The 23,240-nt window shown below is 41.2% G+C and overlaps 1 protein-coding gene across 23 annotated transcripts in view; it reads left to right on the forward strand.

The window, feature by feature from the left end:
• Positions 1-23,240, forward strand: part of EXOC6 (exocyst complex component 6) — a 257,578-nt gene that overhangs the window by 61,547 nt on the left and 172,791 nt on the right. For 3 of the 23 annotated variants that reach the window (XM_034931112.3, XM_055093146.2, XM_055093154.1), the window contains exon 2: positions 8,759-8,912. The exons of the other annotated variants lie outside the window; for them this stretch is intronic. In XM_034931112.3, coding sequence (XP_034787003.1) covers positions 8,875-8,912 — 38 coding nt within the window. In that variant the 5' untranslated portion in view covers positions 8,759-8,874. The remainder of the gene's footprint in view (positions 1-8,758; positions 8,913-23,240) is intronic. 23 annotated transcript variants of the gene reach the window in all.

The raw sequence follows: 23,240 nt of genomic DNA on the forward strand, positions 1-23,240 counted from the left end.
TGTTTGGGGTCTGTGAGGTCAAAATTATTTTTAAATAATCCTAAAAGGTTATGATGATGAAATTTTATGTGTCAACTTAACTAAGTTAAGGGCTGCCCAGATAGCTGGTGAAACATTATTTCTGGGTGTTCCAGTGAGGGTGTTTCTGGAAGAGACTAGCATTTGCATCAGTAGACTGAGTAAAGAAGGTCTGCCATCGCCAATGTGGGTGGACATTCAATCCACTGAGGCCTCAAATGGAATAAAAAGGTGAAGGAAGGGTGAATTCTTTCTCTCTTCTTAAGCTGAGACATCTGTCTTCTCTGGCCCATGGACATCGGAACACCTGGTCTCAGGTCTTCAGACTGTGGGGCTTACACGAGCAGCCCCCCTGGTTTGCAGGCCTTTGGACTTGGTCTGAATTATACCACTGGCTTTCCTGGTTCTCCAGCTTGCAGACGGCATGTTATGGTACAACTTGGCTTTCATAATGGTGTGATCCCATTCCTGTAATAAATCTTTTATATGTCTTTATATATCCTATTAGTTTTGTTCCTTTGGAGAACCCTGACTAATTCAGAAATTATTTATGTTAACATGCATTGCATTCATCATTGCTGTTTTCAAATGAATCAATCAATAAATGTTTTTAAAAATTCTGTTTTAATTTTTAATTGAAAAATATTGATAGTTATAATCCACATAAACAAAATATTTTTGGAATTCTCCATCAGTTTTAAGAGAACAAAAATTTTGATAACTACTACTTTAGGATGAAACTTTAACAACTTTAACCAGGATTTAGGGGCACTGTCCCCTCATTGCAGTCAAAAATATGAGTATCAGCTGGGCACGGTGGCTCACGCCTGTAATTCCAGCACTTTGGGAGGCCAAGGCGGGTGAATCACTTGAGGCCAGGAGCTTGAGACCAGCCTTGCCACCATGGTGAAACCCCGTCTCTACTAAAAAAATACAAAAATTAGCCAGGCGTGGTGGCGTGCGCCTGTAATCCCAGCTGCTTAGGAGGCTGAGGTGGGAGGATAGCTTTAACCCCATGAGGTGGAGGTTGCAGTGAGCCAAGATCGCGCCACTGCACTCCAGCCTGGGCGACAGAGGGAGACGCCTCCCGGGCTCAAGCGATCTCTCGCCTCAGCCTCCTGAATAGCTGGGATTACAGGTGTACGCCGCCACACCCAACTAATTTTTGTATTTTTTTTTTAGTAGAGACAGAGTTTCACCATGTTGGCTGGTCTCGAACTTCTGACCTCAAGTGATTTGCCTGCCTCGGCCTCCCAAAGTGCTGGCCTGGCCGAGTATCACTTTTGACTCCCAAAACTTAACTACTAATGGCCTACTGTTGACTGGAAGCCTTACTGATAACCTAACAATCAAAACATGTTTTCTATGTTATGTTTATTATCTACTGTATTCTTACAATAAAGTAAGTGAGAGAAAAGAAAATGTTATTAAGAAAACCATAAGGAAGAGAAACTATATTAATATCCCCTAAGTGGAAGTGGGTCATCATAAAAGTCTTCATCCTCATCATTTTCATGTTGAGTAGGCTGAGGAGGAGATGGGGGGAGTTGGTCTTGCTGTCTCAGGGGTGGCAAAGGCAGAAGAAAATTGTGTATATATAAGTGAATGCATAGTTCAAACCTGTGTTGTTCAAGGGTTAAGTGTACTCAATTTTCTTGAAAAATAAAAGCATCTACACAATTGTATTGTATTTCTCTCTTACTATTTTTCCCAGTATTATCTTAACTGCTGGTAATGATTTTAAATTTTTAATCCAAGTAACTAATTTATATTTCACATTAAAACACTGGGATTAAACATTGAGAACTGTCTGTTGTACACAAGAATTTTATCACACTTGGAAAACTCATGAGCACACGTAATATAAACTCCTATAGCCACAAACATTCCTTTTATACCTTCTTAAAGTGGCAAAACTGAACACTTTCATTAACATGTCCCAAAACCATAGCCTTTATATAGCATATAAAGAAACAAATATATAAATTTAATTGTGCTTAGTAATCAGTCTTCTTGGGTTCTGTTGTACTAAAAATTAATTAGATATCCAATTATTATTTATTAATTAACTTAATATCAAGATTTTGTTACCTAAAAATGTTGGAAATTATTTTCATACATGTTTAAATTAAAAGTTTGTCAGAATAATTTATTTGAGCGCGAGTTTACCTTTTCATCATCTTAAATATTATGTAGGGTAATGTTAGCTTATGTGATCAGTAAACCTGTATGTGTTTAGGAAAAAAAATCTTAGCAGAATAAAATGATTAATCAGAGACAAGAAATAGCTGTTTTTAAAAACTGAAATTATCAAGGTTTGCCAAAATTGTATCTTATTTAGGTGACCTTGGGTTTTAAAAATGTTTTTGAGTTAGTTTCCATAAGAATTTTTCTTAAGTCTAACACATTTAACATATTAGAAGTTCAATTTCCTTGTTTTGGGGGAATTTTACAAATATTCTATTTATATAAGTACTTATTTGTATCAATAAGCCAGTCAGAACAGAGTTTCTTTCATTCAAGAGACTTTATAGTTTAAACTATTAATAGAGATAACTTGTTTTACATACTTAATGAAGAGGTAAAAGCCTTTCTGAATTACAGATGCAGAGCTTTGTAACTTTGTTTCTGTAACTTCACTCACAGGTCAAGAGATGTAAGAGTCACAGAGATAGAAAAACTCATTGGTCCAGATGTCAAAGACCTGTTCTTGGTGGACATGAAATTCTTAACTGGATTTGAGCTCAGAATAAACAGATATGTTAAAAAGACTAACAAACCAAAGTCTCTTTTATCTTTTACCCAAGTGATCTCTATCATCCGTCTATAAGGATCACCAAGTAAATGATCATAAAATCGAATTCTCAATCATTGCTGCCATTTAGGGGTGATAACTTACTGGCCATGCAGTAACTAGAAACCACACCAGAACATATAATTTGTAGAGAGGATGGGGGAAGCGGGGATGACCCAGAGAAACAGGCAGCAAAGTTAAGTATATATTGCTGCTTGGGTTTTACTTCTGGGAGCCAAGAAAAGATAATACCCAAGCTTGAGTAGCCCATGAGGTGCAATTATCTGGTAAAGCAGTTTTCTTGGCTCTGTCAGGTGAATGCACTGGGCATTTTGGTAAAACTTCCAAAACTATTAAAAGATAATTTTCAAAAAGGTAAAATCATGACCCTCACACAAATGTAAAATGAATATGTGCCAAAGATTGTATTTAACTTATTAAGAGGGAATCAGTATGATGTTACAACTGTTTCAAAGGCAATGGCAAAAAGCAATATAGGATTTGGGAATGCTGAGATGGATATATAAATGGATACACAACTGGTCAGTATCCACAGGGCAGTAATCAATTGTATTCCACTGACAAAAATATATCTGCATTTTTGTGGACAAGAGTCATTTGCATTAGTATCAGCTTTCTACAATTTATAAAGTTGTAAAATAGCCAAAAGACAGTGAAAGGTACAGATAACCCCAAAAAGTATGCTAGATAGGACATTCAGTAATCTTTTTTGTCCATTTCAGTTTTTTAAAATTGCCATTAGAAACATTTTTTTCATTTGTCTTTTTACTGTAGTTATCCTTTTTTTTAATTTTTTGCTGTGCAAAAGTTTTTTATTTTATGAAATAAAATTTATCAGTCTTTCCCTTTTTAGCTTGTGAATTTTGAGTCATAGGAAAGTTTTCCAGATTCCAGAGTTATAGGGGAGTTCACCCATGTTTTCTTTTGGTACTTGTATGGTGTTTTTTAATGTTGCATCTGATTCTGTTTGCATTTTCCTGGGGTGTGGCATGAGGAGTGGCTCTTTATCTTTTTTCACGTGGCAACCCAGCTATCCTAGTACCTCTTATTAAAATGTAGGTCTTTTTCATGTTGATTTGAGATGGTGCCATTATCATGTACTGAATTTTTATACGCAGTGGTACTGTATGTGGGTTTCTTGGTTCTGTTCATTGTCTATATGTCTATTCATGTGCTATGCAGCACTTTTAATTTTGGAAGCTTTGTTGTTTTAATATCTGGTAGGGCTACCCACATCTCATCGCTTATCTTTTTCAGGGATTTCCTGGTGACTCTTCCTTATTTCTCTAAACAAACAATAAATTTCTCTAGTTCTAGAACACTCAAAGTATTTGATTGGGATTGAGCTATAATTATAAATTAATTAGGGAGAACAGGCATGTTGATGATATTGAGTCTTCCTATCCAAGAACATGTTATGTCTTTCAAGAGAGTTAAACTTTTCCATAAATAAATTTTAGAATTCCTTAAGATTATGTGTAGGTGTTTTTTCTCATTATTTTAATTGGGCCCTCCCTTCCTTCCTCCCTCCCTTCTTTCCTCCCTCCCTCCCTCTTTTTTTTTTTTTTTTTTTTTTTTTTTTTTTTTTTTTTTGAGACAGGTTCTTGCTAGAGACCAGGCTGGAGGGCAGTGGCATGATCATGACTCACCTTGTAGCCTCAACCTCCTGGGTTCAAGTGATTCTCCCACCTCAGCCTCCTGAGTACCTGGGACTAAAACCTTTAGTATTTTCTCATTAGGAGAGCTCTGGCTTTTGTGCTGAGGGATTTATATTTTATCATGTTAAGGAAACATTCATCAATACCCACTTTATTTAGTGTTTTTAACAAGAAAGTTTGTTGAATTTTGTCAGATGTTTTTCAGCATCTATGAAGATGATCATACGATTCTTTTTTGCTCCATCAATGTGATTGAAATTAGTGCTTGGCTAATTTTTAAAATTTTTTGTAGAGATGAGGTCTTACCCTGTTGCCTAGGCTGGTGTCAAACTCCTGGGCTGAAGTAATCCTCCCTCCTTGGCCTTCCAGAGTGCTGGATTACAGGCATGAGCCACCATGGCAGGCCCTTTCTTTTTAAAAAAAAAAAAAAAAAAAGAGAGACAGGGTCGCACTCTGTTGCCCAGGCTGGAGTGCAGTAGCATGATCACCGCTAGCTGTAACCTCAAATTCCTGGGCTTAAGGGATCCTCTCATTTCAGCCTCCTGAGTAGCTAGGACTATAGGCACATGCCACCATAACTGACTAATTTTTATTTTTCCTTGTAGAGGCAGGGTCTCACTATGTTGCTCAGGCTGGTCTCAAACTCCTCACCTCAAGTGATCCTCCTTACTTGGCCTCCTAAAGTATTGGGATTGTAGATGTGAGCCACCGTGCCTAGACAGGGGCCTTACATTGTCATTTAATTGGTTTTTGCTCATATATAAATGAATGCTGGTGATCTTTGTATGCTAATTTTTAAACTGTTTATTAAGTTTTCTTATTGTTTATAAATTTTCACCACTGATTCTGTTGGGTTTTTCAGTTACGTAATCATATAGTCTGTATTTAGAAATAATTTTACTTCCTTTTCACTTCTTAAACCTAAGATTGCTTTCTCTAGTCTAACTTAACAATCCAATAATTGCAATACAGTGGTTGAGACAGGGGGCATCTTTTTTTCCTGACTTTAGCAGGGGAAACCTTTAGTATTTCTTCATTAGGATAGCTCTGGCTTGTGGGCTTTTTTTTTTTTGAGATAGAGTCTCACTCTATTGTCTAGGCTGGAGTGCAGTGGTGCGATCTTGGCTCACTGCAACCTCCGCCTCCTGGGTTCAAGTGTTTCTCCTGCCTCGGCCTCCTGAGTAGCTGGGATTAAAGGTGCCCACCACCATGCCTGGCTAATTTTTGTATTTTTTTAGTAGAGACAGGGTTTCACCATGTTGGCCAGGTTGGTCTTGAACTCCTGACCTCAGTTGATCCGCCCACCTCAGCTTCCCAAAGTGCTGGGATTATAGGCATGAGCCACCGCGTGCCACCCAGCTCTGGCTTTTGAACTGAGGTATTTATATTTTATCATGTTAAGGAAGTATTCACCAATACTGCTTTTATTAGCAAGAAAGGCTGTTGAATTTTGTCAGATGTTTCTTCTGCATCTATGGAGATGGTCATAGGATTTTTTCTTATTTGCTCCGTCAGTATGATTGAATTTATTAATGGATTTCCTATTATTGAAATAGTCCTGCTGCTTAGAATAAACCCCATTTGGTCATGACAATTTGCTCTTTCAGTGTGTTTTTGAATTCTGTTGGCTAGTGTGCTTTTAAAGATTTTTTGCTTTGATATTTATAAGTGAGATTACTTTGTAGTTTGCACTTTGGTGCACTTTGCACATTGGTACAGACTTTTTCCGATCTTTGGATCAATGTTACACTCATTTCATTAAACAAAATTGGAAGTTTTTCTTTTTTTGGCATTATATAATTAGTGTAGGTGTTATCTTTTTTTTTTTTTTTTTGAGATGGAGTCTCGCTCTGTCACCAGGCTGGAGTGCAGTGATGCGATCTTGGCTCACTGCAACCTCTGACTGCCTGGTTCAAAGCGATTCTCCTGCCTCAGCCTCCTGAGTAGCTGCGATTACAGGCATGCGCCACCACGCCCAGCTAATTTTTGTATTTTTAGTAGAGATGGGGTTTCACCATGTTGGCCAGAATGGTCTTGATCTGCTGACCTCGTGATCCACCCACCTCGGCCTCCCAAAGTGCTAGGATTACAGGTGTGAGCCACCATGCCCAGCTGATGTTATCTATTTTTAAAAGTTTCTCAGAATTACCCCTGTGAAAATCAATGGATCTGGTGCTTTTGGTAGAGGAGTCTTTTAACTCTTTTCTCTGTTTCTTTTGTGATAATTGGTCTGTTTTAGACTTTCTCTCTCGAGGGTCAATAAATTGTGTTCTTTTGAAAAATTATCATTTCTTCAAGTTTATCAAATTTATTTGAGTAGACTTGTGTAATCTTACTAAAAATAAGATTTCGGCCCAGCACGGTGACTCATGCCTATAATCCCAGCACTTTGGGAGGCTGAGGTGGGAGGATCACTTGAGCCCAGGAGTTTGAGACCAGCCTGGGTGACATAGGGAGACCCAGTATCTACAACAAACAAAAACCAGATTAGCTGGACACCTGTGGTCTTAGCTAATTGGGAGGCTGAGGTGGGAGATTGGGGCTGGAGTGAGCTGTGATTGTGTTCCTGCACTCCTGCCTGGGTGACAGAACAAGACCCTGTCTCAAAAAAAAAAAAAAAAAAAAATCATAGGCCAGTTTGCAGTGGCTCACGCCTGTAATCCCAGCACTTTGGGAGGCCGAGGCTGGAGGATCACTTGAGTCTAGGAGATCGAGACCAGCCTGGCCAACATGATGAAACCCTGTCTCTACTAAAAATACAAAAATTAGCTGGGCGTGGTGGTGCATGCCTGTAATCCCAGCTACTCAGGAGGCTGAGGCAGGAGAATCGCTTTGAACCAGGGAGTCAGAGGTTGCAGTGAGCTGAAATTGTGCCACTGTACTCCAGCCTGGGTGACAGAGTGAGATTCCGTTTAAAAAAAATAAATAAAATAATAATAATAATAATTTCTTCTCTTTCAATGGTTATATCCCACTTGTCAGTCCTAATTTTAGTATTTTTTGTATTTAAATTTAAATTTTGTGTATTTGTAATTTCAGTCATTGTTTTCCCCTTTTGTTTGGTTAACTAGTGGTTTGCCTGTTTTGTCGATTTTTTTAAAAAACCTGTTTAGTAGTTCCATACATTTTTTGTTTTCTAACTCATTCCTTTCTGCTTTTATTTTTAATGATTCTTTCCATTTCTTTTATTCTTTTCCTAGCTTTTTGCATTTTGTACGTAATTCATTTATTGACGTTATTATTTAATGCTGTTCTTCTTCACTGATGATTGCTCTAGGTGTATTCTACATGTTCTGATATATCTTCCTTATTGCTCTTTTAAAGCAATTCTGCTGTATTTATTTCCCCTTTGATCCAAAAGTTTTTTTATATTGTGTGTTTTTTATAACTTTCCAAGTATGGAGAGTCTTTTTTATTTGTTAAATTTTGCTACTAATTTCTACTTTTATTACATTATAGTTAGATCAATCTGTTTTTATTCTATTCTTTCAAATTAATTGAGGTTTTATTAGTGGCTTAATATATGGTTAGTTTTCATGAGTATTCTATGTGGTCTTCAAAGTGTATGGTTTTTTATTAGGCTTCACAGTTTTATACACATACATGCCTTATTAATTAAGTTCATTATATCTTCTAAAGCCTCATGTTATTTTTCACCTGATCATTCTTGGATTGAGAGAGATATGTTAAAGTCCCCTTTTATTAACTTGTTTCTCTTTTTTGTTGCATCTCCTTTAGTTTCTGTTCGATGAGATTGGTTTTGAATTTTTGGGTATATAAATATTAATGTTACATCTTTATTTTGAAAAATAAAGATATTTATAGACTTTATAGTCTTTAGCATTGTAAATCCTAAGTGAATTATACATGCACAACTAATAAGTGTAAAGCTCAATTAATTTTATGTTTTGTTTTCTATGATTGAGTAGTATTCTTTTTGTTTTGCTGTGAAGTCAGTCCTTCAGTGAATTTCTTCTTAACTGTAGATTAAGATTCCTGTAAAAGACTTGGGTTGAGTATATAGTTCATCTCTTAAGCTATTACGCAAAGTGCACATTAGATCTGCTGTAGTCAGTCTGATATTTTTGTTTAATTTTCTGAAGTTTTCTGGGAAAGCAGTCTATATTTGCATTCATTAATCTACTTGTTTAAACTTTTTGAATTAAAATTTATTTTCGCAATTCATTTTATCCTAGAGGACAAATACAATTAAATATAGTGGGTGTTTTCATCTCTCATTTTTTGCATTTTATCAAATGCCCAACAGTCAACAGGAAGAGATACCTCTTTGGTCAGGAATGTAAAAACAGGAAGGAGGAAGTCTATTGCAAATCTGTGCTGGCTGATTGTGAATTCAGGTTTCACCATGGAGGATGTTCATTAATGATCATCAGTGTGCTGTGCTGTTATTCAAAATTACAGTGAGTATTAATGTCAGTAATACAGAATGTCAACACTAGTTATAGGAGGCAATGTTAACTAACACACGACACTAGACTTTTTTCTGTGCGTGGAAACAGGATACTATTTGTGAGAACAAGTCAAGTAAAATTCAACATCAGAAATATACAGAAAATCGTTCTTCATTTTTATGCTTTTGCTTGCTCTTGATGCTTTGAAGGGTCATATAATCCTTTAAGATATGAATGTATCTTTTAAGAAACATATTAAAGTATATCAATTCTGTCATTACAAATTCTTTGACAGAATCTCTTCAAATAAATTAGAGAAAGCATCTGGGCATTATTTTATAAAGCATTTTACGAGCACATATAGCAAACTAGATGAAATATTTCATGGAAAAACACATAGAACGTGAGTTTTATGTAAACAAGAAATATTTTTCAGTATTCCATGGTGAAAGAAATTGGATTCTGGGCCAGGCACGGTGGCTCATGCCTGTAATACCAGCACTTTGGGAGGCCGAGGTGGGCAGATCACTTGAGGTCAGGAGTTTGAGACCAGCCTGGCCAACATGGTGAAACCCCATTTCTACTAAAATATAAAAAAAATTAGCCAGGTGTGTTGGTACATGCTTGTAATCCCAGCTACTTGGGAGGCTGAGGCAGGAGAATTGCTTGAACCGGGGAGGCAGAGGTTGCAGTGAGCTGGGATCGCACCATTGCACTTCAGCCTAGGCGACAGAGCAAGACCATGTCACAGAAAAAAAAAAAAAGAAAGAAAAAAGGAAAAAAGAAATTTGGATTCTATGTATATACATTTTTTTCCTCTTTAGTTGCTAGAAACTCTCAGTTACTCTGTAGCTACAGGCTATAGCATTGGTTTGAATACCGAGCAGCAGTATTTTAGGATACTTACCTTAACTTCAGTTTTTTACTTAGCAGTACAATATTGTTGGTGTTGTGAAAAAACTAAAAGTGTGTAAAATTTATATGGCATATCATCATCATCATCATCAGCCTGGTGACCTCTTTGACATGCTGTTTTCATCAGGAGTCTAGTAACGTAAACCATGTCTTGACCCTTATTTCTGGATTATTATGTGGTAGGGCTTCCCATTCTTTATATTGTGACACAAACAGAAAATTAGATTGAGAGCTGAGATGATCAATATTGTGGTATTCCCATAACTTATTCATTTGGGAAGATATGCTCTAATATACTAGTCAGATGAAGGTGTCTGTAAACCTCTTTTAATTGTAAGAAATGTGTGTGTGTGTGTGCACCCCCACACATGCACACCCATGTGAGCATCTTTGTCCAGGATTTAAAAAAAATTTGTAGTTGCGGGTAATCAAACCAACTTGAGTTAGCTTAAGAAAAAATGAAAAAATAAATGGTGAAGGTTACTGAGGTATTTTATAAAAATCTTAGGGCAGCCAAACTTTTTGAAAGACTGGAACAAAGAAGTGGACAACCATCTTTCTTTCTATTTCTCCTTGATGACTTTGTCTTCATCCTTTTGTGAAGTCTGACTTTCTCTGCTTCTCTCTGTACTTGGTGGAGGATGACCACCTATAGCTTTTATATGTTAGTCAGGCACATACCTGACTATCTGAATTCCAGTTAATTTAAAATTCCTGAGAGTGTATCAGATTGTACACACCTGTTGCAGTGTACTTTGAAAGAGGCTATGCAGCTTGTCCAACCTTGTCAATGGGTAGCAGTTCTCAGAGAGAAGGTAGGTATTATAGCTGTGTTTGTGCACTTTCCTAGGGAGAACTATAACTTTGATTATAATTAGAGAGGAGAGTCATGCTATCCCCAGGCACAGCCTAAATAAAGATTAGGAATCACTGTATGGGAATTACAGTGAAATTCCCAGTAACAACAGATATCTTTCATATCAGTTAAACTGTTTGAATTATGCACAATGCCATGTTCTTTCCTGTCTGTCTTTACCCGTAATTGAATACCCTCCTCCTCCTTTCTCTACCAATTCAAATATTACCTATTATTGAATTCTCCTATTTCCTCCACGAAATTTTTCCATCTTAGAATACTGCATTCTACATGGATACACACACACATATATTTTATATGTCTGGATTCTTATAGCATGGACTTTGAAAATGCTACACAGCATTATTTTGTTGTTTGTAAATGTATGTCTTTGTGTATGAATAAGTATGTTTTGAATATAGCCCTAATTAGATTGCCCCTGAGACCTGTGATTTCATACATATCTCATGAATTCCTACTGTGTTACATAACAGAATGCCATGAGTACAACAGACTTAGTAAATTATTTTGGACTGAATTAATGAAAAACACAAACTTTCTTTATAGAAAAACTTAAAAAATATAGAAGAATAGAGAGCAGAAAAAATCACTTTTATTCCCACTAAAGAATAATCATTGTTGACATTAATTTGAGTTTTTCTATGTAAAGTGGACATGTACTAAATATTGAATATTTATTGAGCAAAGTTATGTTATTCAACATATTAAATGATTACTATTAAATAGTTTTTAAGTGAAGCAGTGACTATAATATATAGAAATTTTCATCCCTTTTTTATCAAAATAAAAATACAATTTTTTGATTATAAAAATAGTAAATATTCATTAAAAAAATTTCAGAACACGTGTATATATAAAAATCACTTAAAACCCTTATAACCAAAAGTACTCCATATTTGGTGTGTGTATTTCTGAGTTTGTCCTGTGAGTATATCTGTATTTGTGTGTTCATCTTTTTGAATTTAATATTGACAATGCCTATTATAATGTTATAAGCACTCTGTAAGGTAATTCTTTATGGTTGATTAATATTTTAAAGTACATATATCTTAGCTTATTTAATTATTTCCTTATGTTGCACATTTAAGTGGTTCTCATTTTGTGTGAAATTTTATGAAAAATAATATTAAATCTAAAATAATTTCTTAGTCAAGATCTTCATTCCTGGAGATAAAAGTAATCATGTAGGTAATTATAATAGCTAACATCTATTGAACATTGCCAATGTTTTAAGCACTTAAATGCGTTATTTAATCTTAACAAGAAGCAAAGAGGGTACCATTGTTATACCCATTTGCAGCTGAGGAAATTGAGGTAGGGATAGATAGATTAGGTCATTTGCCCCCTGCACTCAGTAATTGGTAGAGGTAGATGTGGATGCAGGCCAGTTGACTCCAGAGCCTACACTTTTAATCACTGTGCTTTGCCTTTTAACCTGGAGTATCAGATAATGAAAGCTGCAGTGTCAAAACATTATTAAATTTTAACCTAAAAAAAGAGAGGGTTTAAAGAATGTGATCAGAATTGCACTCAGGAAGGGAGGGTCCTGTATGTCCAACCTGTGCTAGGGCAGAGGAGGCTCAGATCTTGGAAAGAACTTACAGTAAAGTGATGTAGGTTCCTTCTTCCTCTGCAGTTCCCAGACAGGCATCCAGTAGCTTAAGTGAGACCAATCTCCAGTTCATTTTCCTTAGGAGATAGGGGCTGTAAGAAAAATCACTGACACTTTTACCCTATGCATGCCCCTTTTCATTTCTCAATGATGGAAAAAAACAAAACAATGCAATCCTTTCCTACCTTCCCTTTTCATTCATATCCTCATTCATTCATTCCGGAGGTAAAAAAGAACTTAAACCAAGTTTGCTTTTAGGGCTCTCTTACTAGAAGGGATGGTTCTTTTTAGTTTAATAGAGCAAGGCTAATAGAATCTGCGTAATGATTTTTTGTTTTTTTGTTTTTGTCATCCCTGAACGGGAAGGCAGGAAACTTACCCTTTGTGGTTTGTAAGGGAGTGTATGCATTGATGTTTTGGTATTGCCCACTTCTTTGTGCAGGAGCTTAATTTCAAGAGAATTAATTACTACAGGCATTGCCATAATAATCAGATACCGTGGAAATCAGCAATGAATGTATTACTGACATTGAACATAATATAATATCAGCAACTGAATGACGATTTGTGCAGTCATCTCCTTTTACCTTTTTTTTTCCTGTAATATCCTTCAGCATTCCTTATGAGTCTAAGATTTGGATTGTCTACCTGGCTCTGGCCTTTTAGAAGCCACATGGTGTTGAATAAATCCCTTAACTTCTTTGAGCCTCATTTTCCTCATCTGTGAGATAGATATAAAGCCAGTTGTCCTTTATACTTCTCCAGGTTCTTGATACCAAATGCAGTGATGTATGCAAAATTGCTTTGTGGATTGCAAAGCACTAATACAGATGGAAAAAGATGATTTTTATGTTTTGTTTTGTTATTTATATTCTGCTTTTGAGTGGGAATTGCCTTTTTCAACTTCATGTTTTCTTTCTGATTCTTCTGCAAACCTGAGAAATGACCAATAGAAGTGGACTGTGTGGTCAGGGTCAGTGATGGGAGTTGGGATCAGCCTTATATCACTAACTGTGTTTTTGTTTTCCTCCATACTACTTCTGGATATACTTATATGGCAAAATTCTTTGTCTTTTGAAAAACATTTAACAAATTAAATATATATGTATATTACATATTTAGTTTTAAAAATATATTTTTGTCATTATGAAAAGGATATGTCTTTAGGTAAAAATACGACAAACCTCATGTTGCATAGATAATGCAGATAGTTCCAGTTATCTGGTCATTGGGCAAAAAGCAAGCACTTAAGGTCTTCAGCTCCAACCTTTTGTTCCATTTCCTATTGCTGGAATTTTCTATTCATTTCTTCTTGTTGGATAATTAAACTGGATGATGGTAGAGATGGTAAACCGGCATTTATTCATCCTTGCCCTGCTCAGCCTTGGGAGTGGGTGAATTCTAGCTGGTAGATTGACTGCTTTTATTTGTTTGCCATGTTATGGTTTAGGTTTTTCTGAGCATCTGCATCAGTAATTGAAGTTGCTACAGTACTGATGGCGAGGTGACTGCTGATCTTGAGTCTCATCTACTTGATTTTCCTTATCCTCTTCATTGTAGTTCTTTCTAGGTCGTCTTTGGCGAGAAAGGTCCCTGTGGACATCTCTTTTTGGTAATGATGCCAAGCAGGCACATGAAGGTCCAAGACAGAAAAGAGGGCAAAAGAAGACAGCAAAAAAAGGAACCTTAACCTTGATCCTGGGACTTTATAGGCTCCCCTTTTCCCCATGATTCTTCCCTTAGGGTGGACTTTCCGCATGCCCAGTGCCCTCCTTACCCTTTGGAATTGAGCACACACAGTGTGTTTAGGGAGTGATACACATGCCCATCTGATGTTTTCTTTCCTTTTTTGGTGGAGTGCGCCCCTGGAAGATCATACTTTACCATTTTTGTCTCTTATCACACATGCATGCCCAGGAAGTTGCTTCTTCCTGGGGGTGCCAAATTATCATTTTTAGAGAGACAATGCGATAACTGTCAAACTGTCACCTGACATTTCTGGTGGGTGGCGGGGAGAGCCCTCTCCTGCCCTGCCCATGCCTATCTACCTGTAACAATGACAAATGTGTTGTTTTTTTAAGCCAGGTTTTTCTCAATCTACCTTAAAGGTTTTAAAATTGTTTTATACCTAGTCAAGTTGAGATTTTTAAGAACTTCATTTTTAATTTGTAATAAGAGCTTATCACTTTTTTCCAAAGAAATCAACAAACTGAGGCCACTTGTTAAAAAAGGTCTTTAAAAATATGTATGTATTTCAGGGGGTTCTTTGTTTCAAAGTTAGAATTAAATGTATTTGCATCTGGCTTTCATTTTTAAAATTTTCTGCAGTTTAGTAAAGTTGTTGCTTCCACCTCAGGATATACTTTATACAGTGTTGTCTTTTCCAGGACTGCCAAAAATTATCTTTTTAAGCATTAACTTTGCTTAATGTTTTCCCCCTATAAAATGCTAATGTTATTATATAGTTTAGAAGTAGGTTAAAAGGCTCATAGAGGCCAGTTGTGGTTGTTCACACCTGTAATCCCAGCACTCTGGAAGGCTGAGACTGGAGGACCCCTCAAGACTAGCCTGGGCAACGTAGGGAGACTGTGTCTCTACAGAATTTTAAGCAAATTAGCTGGGCATGGTGGTGCACGCCTGTGGTTATAGCTACTGGAGAGGCTGAGGTGAGAGGATCACTTGAGCCTGAGGTCGAACCTATAGTGAGCTGTGATCACACCACTGCACTCCAGCCTGGGAAACAGAGTGAGACTCTGTCTCTAAAAGAGAAAAAAAAGCTCATAGGTCTGTTAGAAATTTTAGGTTATTTTTCATTCAGTAATTTCAGTATTATCCTCATATATGACATCTAACATGAATAAATCATAAAAAATCATCCTTTGTAGATTTTCTAATGCTGATGAAGAAGACAAGTAAAATATGTTTTTGTTTGTATTTGATTGATATTCAATTCCTTATAGATCTTATCCATCAGTACTGATTTCCCATCAGTTTTCAATATATGTAACTTTTATATATTTATTGCAAATTCAAACGCTGATTTTAAGATGTTCTTTAGTAAAATTATTATATGTGTTCTTTCAATATTTGAATGCCTGTTGTATGTCAGGCACTCTGTAATGTATAAAAGTTTATCCTGTGCTGTGTTGTTTATACTTACCCATAGGAGCCTGGAATTGCCAGATAATTTTTGTGCTGTTTATGATTCTGTTCTGCTATTTTTTTAAAAACAGTTATATTAAAGCAATAGGTAACAGGGTAAAACCACTTCAAAAAATGGGGAAATCTTATTTTTATTTTTATTTCATAATACTTAGTTGTTGATTAGGTCGAGTATGAGATTCACATCATATTTTGATGTGGTACTAAATGAAAATACAGTCATCCCAGTTTTTGTGGGGATTTGCTTCCGGGAACCGGTGTGGATACCTAAATCCATGGATGTTGAAATCTCTTATATAAAATGGTGTAGTATTTACATATAACCTATGCACATCCTCCCATGTACTTTGTCATCTCTAGATTACGTATAATACCTAATAACAATGTAAATGCCATGTAAATAGTGGTTTACTGTATTGGATAGGGAATAATGGCAAGAACAAAAGTCCATACATGTTTAGTATAGACGCAACCACCCATTTTTTTTTTCCTTGAATATTTTCCATCTGTGGCTGGTTGAATCCAGGGATACGGAACCCCCAGATACAGAGGGCCGACTGTACTTGGATTTCTAGAGTTTACTTTTTGGTAAAGGGTGCCCTCTAGTGAGCCTGTTCTTTTTATTAAGATTTGTAATTTATATCCTCACAGCACTTGTGAATTCAATGTAGAAATAGAAGACACCTTCAGTTCTCAAGGAACTTAGAAGATAAAATATACACCAAGTAGTGGGAGAGTAAATTTGATGTACGTATTAATAAAAGATAGTGTAATATAAACCTTGTGTTAAAAAAAAATGGGAAAATTTCTGGTAATGGGAAGGTTATCCAGTATAGCTATTTATGAAATTAACATTAAGGAACTGTCTTTTTTTTTTTTCTTTTTTATTGATCATTCTTGGGTGTTTCTCGCAGAGGGGGATTTGGCAGGGTCACAGGACAATAGTGGAGGGAAGGTCAGCAGATAAACAAGTGAACAAAGTTCTCTGGTTTTCCTAGGCAGAGGACCCTGCGGCCTTCCGCAGTGTTTGTGTCCCTGGGTACTTGAGATTAAGGAGTGGTGATGACTCTTAACGAACATGCTGCCTTCAAGCATCTGTTTAACAAAGCACATCTTGCACCGCCCTTAATCCATTCAACCCTGAGTGGATACAGCACATGTTTCAGAGAGCACAGGGTTGGGGGTAAGGTCACAGATCAACAGGATCCCAAGGCAGAAGAATTTTTCTTAGTACAGAACAAAATGAAAAGTCTCCCATGTCTACCTCTTTCTACACAGACACAGCAACCATCCGATTTCTCAATCTTTTCCCCACCTTTCCCCCCTTTCTATTCCACAAAACCGCCATTGTCTTCATGGTCCGTTCTCAATGAGCTGTTGAGTACACCTCCCAGATGGGGTGGTGGCCGGGCAGAGGAGCTCCTCACTTCCCAGTAGGGGCGGCCGGGCAGAGGCGCCCCTCACCTCCCGGACGGGGCGGCTGGCCGGGCGGGGGGCTGACCCCCCCCACCTCCCTCCCGGACGGGGCGGCTGGCCGGGCGGGGGGCTGACCCCCCACCTCCCTCCCGGACAGGGTGGCTGGCCGGGCAGAGGGGCTCCTCACTTCCCAGTAGGGGCGGCCGGGCAGAGGTGCCCCTCACTTCCCCGACGGGGCGGCTGGCCTGGCGGGGGGCTGACCCCCCCACCTCCCTCCCGGAGGGGGCGGCTGGCCGGGCAGAGGGGCTCCTCACTTCCCGGTAGGGGCGGCCGGGCAGAGGCGCCCCTCACCTCCCGGACAGGGCGGCTGGCCGGGCGGGGGGCTGATCCCCCCACCTCCCTCCCGGACGGGGCGGCTGGCCGGGCGGGGGGCTGACCCCCCCACCTCCCTCCCGGAGGGGGCGGCTGGCCGGGCGGGGGGCTGACCCCCCACCTCCCTCCCGGACGGGGCGGCTGGCCGGGCGGGGGGCTGACCCCCCCACCTCCCTCCCGGACGGGGCGGCTGGCCGGGCGGGGGGCTGACCCCCCCACCTCCCTCCCGGACGGGGCGGCTGGCCGGGCGGGGGGCTGACCCCCCCCACCTCCCTCCCGGACGGGGCGGCTGGCCGGGCGGGGGGCTGACCCCCCACCTCCCTCCCGGACGGGGCGGCTGGCCGGGCGGGGGGCTGACCCCCCACCTCCCTCCCGGACGGGGCGGCTGGCCGGGCGGGGGGCTGACCCCCCCACCTCCCTCCCGGACGGGGCGGCTGGCCGGGCGGGGGGCTGACCCCCCCACCTCCCTCCCGGACGGGGCGGCTGGCCGGGCGGGGGGCTGACCCCCCACCTCCCTCCCGGACGGGGCGGCTGGCCGGGCGGGGGGCTGACCCCCCCACCTCCCTCCCGGACGGGGCGGCTGGCCGGGCGGGGGGCTGACCCCCCCACCTCCCTCCCGGACGGGGCGGCTGGCCGGGCGGGGGGCTGACCCCCCCACCTCCCTCCCGGACGGGGCGGCTGGCCGGGCGGGGGGCTGACCCCCCCACCTCCCTCCCGGACGGGGCGGCTGGCCGGGCAGAGGGGCTCCTCACTTCCCAGAAGGGGCGGCCGGGCAGAGGTGCCCCTCACCTCCCGGATGGGGCGGCTGGCCAGGCGGGGGGCTAACCCCCCCATCTCCCTCCCGGACGGGGCGGCTGGCCAGGCCGGGGGCTGACCCCCCCACCTCCCTCCCAGACAGGGCGGCTGGCCAGGCGGGGGGCTAACCCCCCCATCTCCCTCCCGGACGGGGCGGCTGGCCGGGCCGGGGGCTGACCCCCCCACCTCCCTCCCAGACAGAGCGGCTGGCCGGGCAGAGGGGCTCCTCACTTCCCAGTAGGGGCGGCCGGGCAGAGGCGCCCCCCCCACCTCCTGGACAGGGCGGCTGGCTGGGCAGGGGGCTGATCCCCCCACCTCCCTCCCGGACGAGGCGGCTGGCCAGGCGGGGGGCTGATCCCCCCCACCTCCCTCCCGGACGGGGCGGCTGGCCGGGCGGGGGGCTGACCCCCCCACCTCCCTCCCGGATGGGGCGGCTGGCCGGGAGGGGGGCTGACCCCCCCACCTCCCTCCCGGACGGGGCGGCTGGCCGGGCAGAGGGGCTCCTCACTTCCCAGTAGGGGCGGCCGGGCAGAGGCACCCCTCACCTCCCGGACGGGGCGGCTGGCCGGGCGGGGGGCTGACCCCCCCACCTCCCTCCCAGACGAGGAGGGAGGACGCTCCTCACTTCTCAGACGGGGTGGCTGCCGGGCGGAGGGGCTCCTCACTTCTCAGACGGGGCGGTTGCCAGGCAGAGGGTCTCCTCACTTCTCAGACAGGGCGGCCGGGCAGAGACACTCCTCACATCCCGGACGGGGCGGCAGGGCAGAGGTGCTCCCCACATCTCAGACGATGGGCGGCCGGGCAGAGACGCTCCTCACTTCCCAGATGTGATGGCGGCCGGGAAGAGGCGCTCCTCACTTCCTAGATGGGATGGCGGCCGGGCAGAGACGCTCCTCACTTTCCAGACTGGGCAGCCAGGCAGAGGGGCTCCTCACATCCCAGACGATGGGCAGTCAGGCGGAGACGCTCCTCACTTCCCAGACGGGGTGGCTGCCAGGCAGAGGCTGCAATCTCGGCACTTAGGGAGGCCAAGGCAGGCGGCTGGGAGGTGGTTGTAGCGAGCCGAGATCACGCCACTGCACTCCAGCCTGGGCGCCATTGAGCACTGAGTTAACGAGACTCCGTCTGCAATCCCGGCACCTCGGGAGGCCGAGGCTGGCGGATCACTCGCGGTTAGGAGCTGGAGACCAGCCCAGCCGACACATCGAAACCCCATCTCCACCAAAAAAATACGAAAACCAGTCAGGCGTGGCGGCGCACGCCTGCAATCGCAGGCACTTGGCAGGCTGAGGCAGGAGAATCGGGCAGGGAGGTTGCAGTGAGCTGAGATGGCAGCAGTACCGTCCAGCTTCCGCTCGGCATCAGAGGGAGACCGTGGAAAGAGGGGAGAGGGGAGAGGGGAGAGGGGAGAGGGGGGAGGGGGGAGGGGGGAGGGGAGAGGGGAGGGGGGAGGGGAGAGGGGAGAGGGGAGAGGGGAGAGGGGAGAGGGAGCTCTATCTACCACACAGTCCTTCTCTGAATATGAGTCGGTCCCAACTACCTAAGGAACTGTCTTGAGCTGAAATTTGAAGGAAGTTTAAAATTAGTATTGAAGCATATGGAGGGGGAAGGGCATCCAGGGGTAGAAAATAAGTTTAGGACAGCACCAAAAAGGACTAGTGCCAAAAGGGAAAAAAATGGAGAAAAAAGGAATTATCCTGGGAAAGATTTTAAGTTTAATACTATTTTAAATATTTTATGCAAATTTCCAAGTAACTTGTATTCTACATGAAAACTTTTTGTTTTTCTTTAGGAATTCAGGAAAGACTTGGCTGGGCAGTTGTAGGTTGGGGTCTCGTATGTGGTTGTAGTCAAATGGATATTGGTTGCTGTCAGCTACCTGCTGGGGCTGAAGTAATCTGAAGTCTCAGCTGGACTAGACAGCCAAGATGGCTCGCCCACATTGCTGGCAGTTGCTGTGGCTGTCATTTGGGAGTGGCTACATGTGGCCTCTCCAGCTTGTCATTTTTAGGATAGTCAGATTTCTTACATAGTGGATGGCTTTCTCCAGACTAAGTGTCTAAAGGAGGCAGGTAGATATTGCATGGCCTTTTCTAGTCTTTGAAGTCACATAGTGTCACTTCTGTCATATTCCATTGGTGAAAGTAGTCACAAGCCTGCCCAGATTAAAGGAAGGGAGTGTAGACCCTTCCTCTTATTGTAAGATGTGCAAAGAATTTTGGACCTATGTCATAATACTACTACATTTACTTTCTTGCCTCTCTGAAGAATAGGTTCATTGTAGATAAATTTTAATGATTTAAGGAATAATTGTGCTCTGTATTAAAGTTGCCTGTGTATATGCCTGTTTTCTGCACTTCATTTTCAGTTTCTATTGCTTGTGCACTTACACAATACTTAATATTGGTAGAAGGAATCTTCCTTTTTCTTGACCTACGTATTATTTCCTTGGAGCTGTTGTATTTCTGATTTGCTTCTGGATTGCAGAGTATCAGCGATATGGTTTGGCTGTGTCCCCATTCAAATCTCTTCTTAAATTATAGTTCCCGTAATCCCCAATAGTCATGAGATGGACCAGGTGGAGATATTGAATCATGGGGGTGGTTTCTCCCATCCTGTTCTCCTGATAGTAAGTTCTCATGAGATCTGATGGTTTTATAAGGGGCATTCCTCTTTGCTTGGCTCTCATTCTTCTTCTCCCTGCTGCCATGTGAAGAAGAACATGTTGGCCTCTTCTTCCACCATGATTGTAAGTTCTCTGAGGCCTCCCAAGACATGTGGAACTGTGAGTCCATTAAACCTCTTTTTCTTTATCAATTACCCAGTCTTGAGTACGTCTTTATTAGCAGCATGAGGACAGACTAACACAATCAGGGAATGTTATGGGAAGGTTGTTATTCATGTCTGCTGTATTTGATAAAATGGTTGGGAAAATGTTAAGAGTACTGGATATGATACTTTTACATTGGTTTTTTTCTTGGTATTTCATATTGCTAACTAACTATAGTAGAAATATTTTATTCCAAGATTGAGTGGCTACTTTGAGCAAACCTTTTGTGCATTTAAGATAAGGAGGTGGTGGTTGGGCACAGTGGCTCACAGCTGTAATCCCAGCACTTTGGGAGGCCAAAGCAGGTGGATCATCTGAGGTCAGGAGTTCGAGACCAGCCTGGTCAACATGGTGAAACCCCATCTCTACTAAAAATACAAAAAATAGCCAGGCATGATGGCAGGTGCCTGTAATCCCAGCTATTTGGGAGGCTGAGGCAGGAGAATTGCTTAAACCTGGGAGGCAAAGGTTGCAGTGAGCCAAGATCGTGCCACTACACTCCAGCCTGGGCAACATGAGTGAGGCTCTGTCTCAAAAAAAAAAAAAAAAAAAAATTGGGAGGTGGTGTCTTTGCTATTTGTTGTTTAAAAGAAAATAATTCCAAATCATGTGGCTTTATGAAAAAAGACCCCATCTCTCAAAGATAATTTATCTACTATCTTTAAATAATATTTTAGCCCATTGTTTCTCACATGGTTGTTACTGAAATTTTGGGTTTCTTAAGTATATCTGGAGGCTACTGAAGAGAGTTGCGGTGTTTCAAGTCTCACTTCTGACTCTAACTTCAGGGTTTCAAGTGGGTTATAAATTGATATTGCAGAGGCTGTTCCACTGAAAGATTAGATCAGATTCTCAATTTATATAACAAAGAATACAAAGATTTACTAGAAACAACATGGTCACTCAGGTAGGAACAAATAGTGTGTCTCAGTGTAGCTTCTCCTACTTTCCAGGATCCATATGAGAGGCACAGAAAACTGCTGATAACTTTATCTGGGCAATGTAGGGCAACGTTCTGCATCTCAGAAAGCTTACTATTTGCTATATAACTGCCCTTTCATAATTGGGGCCTATGTATGTCCTATTCTGAAAGAACTGTAACAATTCATGTGCTTCTGTTTAAATAAATGTTTTCAAATCTTGGCTTTAAATCAATTGTGAACTAATTTGTTGCAGGAGAATTTGGTGAATTTACCACATTTACTGATATATCCAAATTCTATATTTTGAAATCATTTTGAGATTGACAGCAAGTGATGTGTATTGGATAGGATGATTTTAATAGCTTTTGGTAATTTCTATTGTTTCTTTGTGTTTGCTTTAAAAACTGTCTTTATATCTTTATAGCAGCATTTTAAAGAATGTTTAGTTTGTCAAAAGCTGGTAATTATAACATGGTTAATTGTCTTATATATTTAATATTCAGAAAAATATAGTTTATAGTTAGTAACCAAAATTTCAGTACTAGTCAATAAGATTAGCACCTAGAATCTGAAAAGAATTCAGTATAAATATGAAATTGCTAAAGAAGTATCATATGTACTCTTACTAATATGAAATACCAAAGTTTTCAGTACTAGTCGATGAGATTAGTACCTAGAATCTGAAAAGAATTCAGTATAAATATGAAATTGCTAAAGAAGTATCATATGTACTCTTACTAATATGAAATACCAAAGTTTAATTACTAATAATGAGAAATATAAAATTAAGATTGATATGCTAGAAATTAAGCTTGATATGCCATTTGAAGAACTGGTGAAATAATAGTAAAAATGCCTATACTGGAAGAATAAAGAATGCACAGAAGAGTGTGAAAGCAATTTTTTATTGATAGAAATGCAAACTTAAGGCTAATGTATCATTTGAAAAACTGGCAGAAAATAGGTTAGTGTTTGAAAAGGTATAAAATGACATTAAAAAGCATTAAAGGAAGTCAGAAGTAACTGATAGTATTTTGTCAGGGGTAAAAGAGTTAAGTTTTGTTTTCTTTTTGTTTTTTTCTTTTCTTTTCTTTCCTTTTTGAGATGGAGTCTTGCTCTGTTGCCCAGGCTGGAGTGCAGTGGTGCGATCTTGGCTCACTGCAGCCTCTGCCTCCTGGGTTTAAGTGATTCTCTTGCCTCAGCCTCCCGAATAGCTGGGACTACAGGTGTGTGCTACCACAACTGGCTAATTTTTTTGTATTTTTGGTAGAAACAGGGTTTCAGCATGTTGGCCAGGCTGGTCTCAAACTCCTGGCCTCAAGTGATTCACCTGCCTTGGCCTCCCAAAGTGCTGGGATTACAGGCTTGAGCCACTGTGCCTGGCCTAAAGTTTTGTTTTCTGATAAAGGTTTGTAGGAAGCTTTGACACCAAAAG

The sequence above is a fragment of the Pan paniscus genome, chromosome 8, assembly GCF_029289425.2.
Source record: "Pan paniscus chromosome 8, NHGRI_mPanPan1-v2.0_pri, whole genome shotgun sequence".
In the NCBI taxonomy this organism is placed as follows: Eukaryota; Metazoa; Chordata; class Mammalia; order Primates; family Hominidae; genus Pan; species Pan paniscus.